This window comes from Lotus japonicus, chromosome 6, assembly GCF_012489685.1.
Source record: "Lotus japonicus ecotype B-129 chromosome 6, LjGifu_v1.2".
In the NCBI taxonomy this organism is placed as follows: Eukaryota; Viridiplantae; Streptophyta; class Magnoliopsida; order Fabales; family Fabaceae; genus Lotus; species Lotus japonicus.
Genome location: NC_080046.1, coordinates 22,113,285 through 22,123,546, shown reverse-complemented (window position 1 = coordinate 22,123,546; position 10,262 = coordinate 22,113,285). Strand labels below are relative to the sequence as shown.

Genomic DNA, 10,262 nt, shown 5'->3' with positions numbered 1-10,262 from the left:
ACTTGTGAATCAAGCCTTATGTTGAATTTAGAGTTGAGGGGTGTAGTTGAGCACGAAGAAAGCACTATCATGGTTTATAGATGAAATTCATAGGAAATATAAGAGAAATGCATGCACAACATAACATTGTGTAGATTTGTCTAACACTACTGCAACTTCCTTACATAAAACTACATCCTCTTCTTACAAAGCATTGAACACCAATCATTGACTTTTAAGTTTAAGGATAATTTGAGTATTAATTAATTAAATGAAACTTATTGTATACTTAACGGGTTCCCAAGTTATATGGTAATTGTGCTCCTAAACTTTACAATATAGAAAAATTTGCTTTGAATAGGTTGATTAACGTCAAAAGGAAAATATGTCTAATTAAATAAGGAACATGCAAAATCATTTGATGGAGTAACTAAACAAATCAATATTAACTTATTGTAAGAGAAAGAATGTTAAAGAATTAGTAATAACTCGCTCCTAACCGAAGAGAAATATTTCAAATAAGGAACTTGTAAAATCATCTGATGGAGTACTAACCATGTCAATATTAACTTATTATCTTCTAACAATAGGGATTAATTATGGAATAACAATTTATATAGTAATAACTCGGTCTAACTAGAGGCTTTATGATTAATTCTTTCATATTTCCAACTTCCTATGCATCTAGGTAGTGAAATACTCATAAGACACCTCTATGCACCTCTAGTCACCTTGCAATGACGCTTGTTTGTGAGTTATTATAGTCAGATAAAACAATTCACAATATTTAGCGGTGAAATAATTATAATATAAGATGGATAACAGGGTAGATGATCCAATTGCATTACAATAACGAGGTTTTCTCAATGAAAATTCTCTCTATCACTATATGCTTATTGTCTTGCTCACAAACACTACAATCAAACTCAACTTTATTAGCCTAATCTTTGTATCATCCCTAATTCTATTTTTTTACCTAGGCCCTTGGATTTGATAACTTAGACATACAATCATTTATTACATTAGTGGTAGAGTGCACTTGCTTTAACAAGCATGTGTTATTTTAACGGGATAAATTTCATCACTTCATTCCTTCAACATATCCACCAATAAGACATCATTGTGCTCCACAGGATTCACCTTTAAATCAAATATTTAAAAGAGAATTTTCTCATCAGCTACCCTCTATGACATCATTCCCTTTCCACAATTGATCTTTGTTTTTTCATGTGGCTAAGAACGGTCTTCCCTAAACAAAGGGAACCTTGGAATCTTGCTCCACATCTAGCACAACAAAGGTGATAACATGAATTTAAATGGTATTTTTACCTTATTTTTCTTATCTTTTATCTATATTTTTCTTATCTTTTTAGCTATTAATTAGAGTCTTGAGTTTCATTTAGGACTTTTTATATTTTCGAGTCATCATTAGCATAATAAATCATTTTGACTCTTTTATTAGTATTTAGGATTGAGTCTTTTGCATTGTAGTCCTTGATCAAATATGTTAGAGGAGTTAAGGTTAAAAATGGGGATTAAAATAAATCTAACATGTGATGAACAAATCAGCTGAACTTCCATAGATTGATGTACATTATTTGATGTTTTGTGGTTACAAATAAGGCTTGATGGTGTGTTTAGTGTGAAGCCCCCAATAATGGCTCTTGAAGAAGGAAGGTTACATAGGCAATGGAATCTATTCATGAAGAATTACAAGGGTTGATGATGATTAATGACAAAGGGGTTTCAAAATTGAGTCATGATGATCAAAAGACCTGTTGGAAGGAGTTACAAGCATTAAGGATGAGTTTTTGAGCTGAAGAATTGAAGAGGATTCCCCCAGCGAGGCAGGCACACATGTGCATGCGTACACCATATGGCTTGCACATGTGTGCCAGGACAGGGGCTTGACATCTTGGACGAGCTATGCACGCATGTGCAAGACAAGAGCTTGACTTTTTTAGGGGAACTGCATGCATGTGCGTGCAAAAATGGCAAGCACATGCGTGTCAAGTCACTTTATTTTGCCTATAAATAGGACTTTTATAATTTGGTTTGGTATCTCAGTTTTTCTGAACAAATAGCTTGTGTAAGGTGTTTTGGAGCTTCTCTAAGGTTTCTTCTCTGGTTAGAAATTATTTTTTCCTTAGCCATGTTTGGCTAAGCTTTTCTTTAGCATTTAGGATGCAGATCCCTAACTTGTTTATATTTTAACTTCTGAGTTTATATGGAATAAGGTTTTCATCTATTAGTTTGTGTTCCCTGCTTCAATATTAGCTTGAGTGCGCACAAGTTGTTTTACTTATTCTTTGCACAAATGGAAGTTTGGTTTAGAATGAGGGACTTGGGATGAGACTTATTAGAGCACTTGCGCCTTAGGAATAAGGGTGGGGTCTAGTAGTTGATGACCTGAACTTAAGAACTTCATCTTTAATTGGCTTACTCATAGGTGGTGAGAAATTGGACTAATGAAATCTAATTGAATGCTCTTTTTGACTTGAGGAATCAACACTTAGAGAATAAGACAAGATCAACAATAGAATAAATTCCATTTTGTATTCCATATACTCTCATTTCTCTTAAAGCATAACTTGTTTTGGTGAAGTTAACCCAAGTGCTAGCTCATAAACATAATTTCTTCTTTAATTCAGCAAACTAAGTTCTCTACCAACCAACTTTATAATTTTTCTTTACTTTTCTATGCTCTAAACAACCTTTGCTTCTGTGAATCGGTACTTCCCCAATTCATGTGGTTCAACAATATTATATATTACTTTGGACGTACCGTATACTTGCGGATTGCGAATCAAAAGAACATTGAAAACATAAATTTGTCCACTCTTACTAGCACATCCTCAACAATACCATATGGATATGCTACTGAACAATTGGCCAATTGAAGGTTCATCATGGTTGGCTTCACTTTTCCCCCAAATCACATAGAGCTATTCCTAGTTGCAGCTTTCCAATCTCAATTGATAGAGTGAAGCTTCCTAGTTGTTTTAGTTTAAGTAGGAGCTTCATTTGGGTGATAGCACTGAATTCTTTAGTCAACATAATAGTATCATCCCCTTTATTGAAACTCCTCTTCTTTGAGATATAGTTAGCATGTCTCTTGCATAAGCCTTTAGTATTTGTGGTGCGAAAAAGAAAAAAAGAAAAACAACATCCTAAACTTAAATTTATGGTAATAGACTCAAAACCCTAGCAGAGGTAGGGTTATGAAACAGGCGGCCGATGTGATAAATGTCAAAGTCTGTTCTTAAGGTATAAGTGTTCCATGTAAGACCTAGATTTTCAGAATTTATATAATTAATTAATTTTTGACATAAGCCTAGGTTTCTATGTTGACGTAGGGATGTTTGTAGAAGTGTGTGCTAAAACTTGCAAGTGAAACAATGTAAAGACCTATTATATCTATATATATGAAGTTGTAGCCCATTCGAATGCTAAGTCTGAGTCATATTCACAGCATGATTACAATTTGAAATATTTGAAAGGTAATTTCTCACGTAACAATACTAATTAACCCTCGATTCTTAATCGGAATGAGAATAAGACCCTACAAGATTCTGATTGTGAATGTATGTGTGATTCTGAAACTTTTGACTGTAATATTTATAGGATTTTGCTTTAGAAACCCGACGAATGTTTTTCTCGTCGATTCCGGAACTTTTGACTGTAATAGTGTTAAGTTCAAACACATATTCATATCGTTTATCATATTTTGAATGATAAAAAATTTCAAGGGTATAAGTGTCATAGTAATAAATTTCATATGACTTGTATTTCAGGAGAAATCACAAATCGTCTAAACTCTCTACCGTGCTGCTTATGCTGGAGACATAATAGAAAGGAAAAGCACAAGTGGAGGATGTCATTTCCTTGGACAATGTCTAGTCTCTTGGACAAGTAGAAGACAAAGCACAATTTCATTGTTTACTACTGAAGCTGAATATGTTGCAGCTGGATCTTGCTGCACTCAAATTCTTTAGATCAAACTTTAATTAGAAGACTATAGCATCCAAGAGCATAACATTCAATTACTATGTGACAATACAAGTGCTATAAACATCACCAAGAATCCATTTCAACATTCCAGAACCAAGCATATTGAGATCAAGCCTCATTTCATAAGAGATCATGTTGCAAAGGGTCATATTGATATTTCATATGTTCACACAGACGATCAACTTGCTGATATCTTTACAAACCCTCTCATTGAAAAACAAAATTAAATATCTGAGAGAAAGTTTTGGTATGCGTTCTGCTTCTTGAAATATATTGTGGTTTTACTAATCAAAATTCAGGAACCATCTGATGAAACACTAACTAATGCAAGACAAAACTGTCTGACGAGGCACTGTCTAGTGCAAAAGTAACCTTGCCTTCTCTCATCGCCTGCACCATAACTATTCAACACATTGGAAAAGTCCAAATGCTGCTTATGTCACTAAACATTTTCTCTCACCCACGTGACTGGAGCAGATACCAACCCTGAACAAGCAATAGTCATGTCGCATTAAATGCGAAGTAGTTGTCAATCAAGAGTTAATGGTGCGTGTGGTTTTAAACATTAAATATATTCTGTTATCAGACCTCAAAACCCACATCTCATCATTTCTTTTGAAAACCTAACCCAAAATTATCAATCTCGCCACTCTCTCACTTTAATTACATTAACCTAAACGTTCTTCTCTTCCACTCAACTGCCAGGACAGTTGTTTTCTTCCAAAACACTCAAGTTCTCTCAGTCAATCTCTCACTCTCTCTCTACAACCTATCTTCTCCCAAAAGCTCTCACTAAACAATCCTCAACTTCTACCAGGGCTGGCAACAAGAAAATTACCAAGAAGACAACACAATCTAGCACCAACCGGACTCCTGAAGAGCATTCATTGCACTAGCATACCATGCAACAATTTAATGCATTGTTGTGACGATTGTGTCTCGTGATGTGATAACATGACTTGGATGAATAACATGCTATAATATATGATGTTGATTATGTTTAGTAATGTTATTGATTGTTATAATATGACATTATGTTGTGTATTATACATTATGCTGGAAGTTGACCCTTCCATGCCTTGTGTGGATGTTTGTGTTTGGGCGGTCTGCAAACTGTCAGACAATGATAGGTACATGGAGGATGTTGTTATGATGATCGACGAGGAGAGTTCCTCAAGAGATGAGTAGCACAACCCTAAGGGTCCGATGAAGGATCAGTAGAAGACTCGTAAGAGTAGAGTCGGGTGTTAGTCCAGAGCCTTTGGGTAGAGTGCTTATTGTTATTGGTTAAAGCATGCAGGATGATTTTTATGAATTTATATTTGAGTATTTGGGTAGGTTCTAGTGCATTGCTTTCCTGCGATTCTCCGGTGTAGAAATCTTAGGGAGTATAAAGGATCTATGGAGTCATTGCATACTGGGTTCCTTTGTTGAATCTAATTCTACTTGTTATGTTTTATATGTTCTGTTCATCCGTTGTTACCTTCGGGTACTGACCTTAGGCGAGGTCGGATGTACATTTATTTATGGTTGGGAGTATGCATAGCATATTTTAGAAATGCTTTGAAAAGAAAAAAAAAATTCGTATTTGCGAACTACTTATGAAAATTGTTGCATATTTATTCGAGAAAGGTTACTACATGACCCACGAAATTTGGGGCGTTACAAAGAAGACTAATAAAGGTGCACGTGTTAGAGTTTGATGAAGGAAAGTCGAGTGAAGTGTGTGAAGCGTGGAAAAGTGGATATGGAGGGGCCTATTTAGGTTAAGGTCCTTAGGAATGGATGACTATGATTTAATCTTCATCTAGCACTCTTGGAGGGCTAGGGTTTCATCATGAAATAGATGGCTAAGATAGAGCCACCAAGAGTGTGACTTAGATGGTCATGATTTGTTTCTAGATTTATGTTGAAGAAATCTAGAATGGAGGACCAAGATCTTGCCATCAAAATGGTCACTTGTATGCAGGGTCGGCTCAACATTAAATGAGGCCTAAAGCAAATTTTAAAGTGAGACATTTTTTTGGGCTTTTTTTTGTCTTAGGCTTGGTCTTTTGAGGCCTTTTTTGACTTAGTAAAAAAAGTTTGGGCCTTTTCTACTTGATAAAAAAAATAAAAATTTGGAGGCTTAAAACGGTTTGCTTGGGTGGCTTTACCATGTGCTTAAATTAAAATTTTACACATTTAATTAAGAAAGATACTAACAAACTATTTAATAAAAAATTACGTGAAACTTTGTTTATTCTTCTTATTTTTTTTTTAATATTTACGTGAACCTTACATGACCAGTATTGGATAGCCCAGATCAGCTGAGAAAAAAGAACTTTGGGAAGAGAACATGAAAGAGGAGCCATGTCCTCCATCAAAGGGAGGGCAGAAAAAATGAGCGAGATTCAGAACACCACCAGTCACCAGATAGCTTTTGCCCTTGCATCCAGATTTAGCGAGGGATTCTAGATAAATATGAGATACTCCCAAGCAGTTAATCTCAGCCAGCAGAAAATCAATTTGGATCATATCATTTAACAGTTTCGATGAGCATTCATTTTAACATGATCTAAATTGAGATCTTTTAAATTGAATGAATCAATCAGCATAGTATCGGACTATAACAAAACTATCAATTAGTTACAAATTGGTCATAATATATTGCAAAAAGTTATATTTAAAATAGCTCTATTGGAGATCACCCTATTTTTGCATACTCACAGCGTCGCATTAAAGTAGAAATGGATATTAATTGTAGTATTGTACTGATCAGCTCAATCAACCAAATATAAACTGAAGGAAGAAGTTGATGCCAAGAGACATGGAAAACAAAATTTTGCTTATATTGGAATTGAGGGTGAAAATGAAGTACAAGTCATCCATCTCTTAATTAAGAGATGCAAAATTTCACCAAAGGGGGACTACTTACTTGAAGGACAAGTAAAAATATGGGCACTTAATGTTTCAATGATATCACTCACGATAACATAAGTTTTTATTCATAAACTTCTGAATTCAAACAAAATATTAGTAAAAAGACTTAGAACGATCTAACGATATGCCATCCAAAGTTCAGTCTCAACTCAAGCCACAGATGCGATATGGACAATCAAATCAACCACACGGGTACTGCAAAGAAAGAAACAAAATGTTCACATTTCAAGTAAAAACCATAAGTAACAGAGACGGTTAAAAAAAATCATTTCCTCGTCCTAGAATATTCAAGTTCAAGGCACAATAAGTTACCTGTAACCCCATTCGTTGTCATACCACGAAACAAGTTTTACAAAGTTGTCATTCAAAGAAATTCCAGCCTTAGCATCGAAAATGCTTGACCTGCATATGAAAGTAATCCAACACAACATTAGTTTCAGAGAGAACACTGGTAACTGAGCATGATTGTTTAACTTCCACCAATAAAGAAAATCAGAGATGCTTCAAAATCAAACATTACCTGCTATCACCAACAAAGTCAGTAGACACCACATCTTCTTCAATATAACCCAAAATCCCCTTCAATTTGCCCTCGGATTCCTCCCTGTGTTTTTGTCATTTCAACACAGAGGGTTGGGTTAGGAGAACATAATGTAAGTAAGAATTTGGGAGACTTCAAAAGTTTAGAACTTACATGATGGCAGCTTTGATCTGCTCATAGGATGCAGCCTTCTCTAGCCGGACAGTGAGGTCAACGACTGAAACATCAACAGTTGGAACCCGGAAAGACATTCCAGTCAATTTACCATTCAGGGAAGGAAGAACTTTCCCCACAGCCTGTTTGTCCAAAAATTCAACATTCAAGAGTGACAAAGAACAGAAACTTTGAATTAAAATTTACATCACCCAACTATAAATGAAATAGGTACCTTAGCAGCTCCAGTACTGCTTGGAATGATGTTGAAAGAGGCAGCTCTCCCACCCCTCCAGTCCTTGCTTGATGGACCATCAACAGTCTTCTGAGTAGCTGATTTACCACAAAAAGTTAATATTGAATAAAATCTTAAATTGGAAAGGAGGTCATGAAATCACTGTCTAATATGACTACATGAATAAATAACTGACCTGTGATGGCGTGAACAGTGGTCATAAGACCCTCTACAATTCCGAATCGGTCATTGATAACCTGCGGAGAAACTAAAAATATTAATTAAAGAACATGACAACCACAAGCAAATTTAAAATACAGGTACATTAGCCATCAGTATAAGAGAAGGGGTATTGAATAAAAAACCTTGGCAAGGGGAGCAAGGCAATTAGTAGTGCAGCTGGCATTGGAAACAATGTCAAGCTCTGGCTTGTACTCCTTCTCGTTAACTCCGACAACAAACATGGGTGCATCCTTGCTTGGGGCTGAAATTACAACCTTCTTGGCACCACCCTAATCACCAGGAAAATCAATCTTACAGATTAATAGATCTACTTGAACTTCTTACTCTTTTTTTTTCTAGAAAAAGGCAACTAGTAATCACAAGAATATGAAACAGCACAAAAGAATGGAAGCAGGTGAAATTGGACAAAAGCTCATAACAGGTTTAATTAGTTTTTAAGAACCAGAAGACAGATCAATAAACAAATAATCAATTGCAGCACTGATGGTGTCTTTGGACTTCGGATCAGCATTGTTAGAATTAATTTTAGATATTACTTGATTTTAGTAAAATTGATTATGGTATATTTGATTGGAAATGAAATTGTTTATATGTTTTTGTATCCATTTTATAGATACTAACTTGTTTCAAAAAAAAAATTTGTAGATACTAACTAAATTTGACAAAAGAAAAAATTGATTATGCTATATTTGATTGAAAATGAATACATTTGGATACATTTATATGAAAAGTGATTTATTTATGAGAAAACATTAGTAAAATTCCACAATTAGTGATGTTCTAGGTTTAATAGATTCATCCAGGAATTGATTCTATGGTAGAATCAATTATGATAGTAAGTATCCAAACATTCAAAAAATGATTTTGACCATTGGGAATCAATTATGATGATCAGAAACAGTCATCCAATTATCCAAATACACAGAGTATGAGACAGATGAGGGCAAACCTTCAAGTGAGCAGCAGCTTTATCCTTGTCAGTGAACACACCAGTTGACTCAACAACAAAATCAGCACCAACCTCACCCCATGGGATCTCCTCAGGGTTCCTGATATTCATTCAGATGCAAAAAACAATTGAATCAGATTAAAAAAAAATCACAAATAATGGATTTAATTAATTATTCAATCACAAAAATAAAACTCCATGCACCCACCTGGTTCCAAAAACAGTAACAGCCTTGTCACCAAAAAGAAGGGTCTTAGAGTCCTTCACCTTGACATCAAAGTGCTTCCACTGCCCATGAACGGTGTCGTACTTGAACATGTAAGACTAACAACATTCAAACAAAAGCACATTTGTTAGCAAAATCAGCTGCAAGATTAGTTAGAATCACTTTTTTTTTCGTAAAACAAAAGGATATCAAGGTAGTAGTTATTTCTTGCCATGTAATCAGTGGTAATGAAAGGATCGTTGATAGCAACGAGCTCAACATCGTTTCTCTGAAGAGCAACCCTGGCAACCAATCGTCCAATCCTTCCAAATCCTGCATGGATAGAGAATCTTATAATTATGTGAAGTTTAAAACAAACAGCATTGTAGCAGATGCTAAGTTGCTAACACACTTACCATTGATACCGATCTTAATCTTCTTGTCAGATGCTGCTTTAAAAAAGAAGAAGAAAATTAAGATATGATAAATATGATAGATAAAAAGGTGTTAAAAAATGGTGGAAAAAAGAAGAAGAATAGAATAATACCCATGATAATAGTAAAAGAAAATTGGGAGAAGTAATAAGAGAGTGTTTTGAAAAGGATTAGAGAGTGGTTTGGTGAAGGAAACGAGGGTTATGTGCTATTTAAAAGGGTTGGGTCAGGGTGAGGGTCAATTGGGGTGTTGAGTATTGTGCTTGGGGAAAAAGAAAAGAAAAAGTGGCTTCGAGGTCGAGCCGCTGATTTACAATGAAAACCCAGGGTTGCCCCTGATTTGTCAAAGGGATTAGTCGTTGCTACTAGAAGAAATTGGAATCCATCAAAAAACAAGGAATTGGAACCTTAGAATATTCCCAGCCGTCTTTGTTTAATGAAAATTATGGATGGATTGCCTACCTCATTTGTTTTTAGGGTTAAGGAAGGTTATAAATTTTACATTATAGACGAAGATGAAGTTTGATTTTCGTTTCACATATTGTTAGAATATAATATAAAATCATTAATGTGGTCCTAACCTAACAGTT

At 35.0% G+C, this 10,262-nt stretch overlaps 1 protein-coding gene across 2 annotated transcripts; it reads right to left on the bottom strand.

The window, feature by feature from the left end:
- Positions 1–6,800: 6,800 nt before the first annotated feature.
- Positions 6,801–9,910, bottom strand: LOC130724402 (glyceraldehyde-3-phosphate dehydrogenase 2, cytosolic). Of its 2 annotated transcripts, none has more exons than XM_057575616.1 (12): positions 9,786–9,910; positions 9,655–9,687; positions 9,471–9,571; positions 9,242–9,357; positions 9,034–9,133; positions 8,207–8,353; positions 8,038–8,098; positions 7,842–7,939; positions 7,607–7,749; positions 7,433–7,516; positions 7,225–7,314; positions 6,801–7,107 (listed from the first exon to the last, which is right to left on the bottom strand). In XM_057575616.1, exons 1-12 carry the CDS (start codon positions 9,787–9,789, stop codon positions 7,062–7,064), a joined length of 1,023 nt encoding a protein of 340 aa, XP_057431599.1. In that variant the 5' UTR covers positions 9,790–9,910; the 3' UTR covers positions 6,801–7,061. The 2 variants fall into 2 exon arrangements, with proteins under 2 accessions (XP_057431599.1, XP_057431598.1); XM_057575615.1 differs by having other exon boundaries at positions 9,655–9,690; positions 9,786–9,906.
- Between the last annotated feature and the right edge of the window lie 352 nt (positions 9,911–10,262).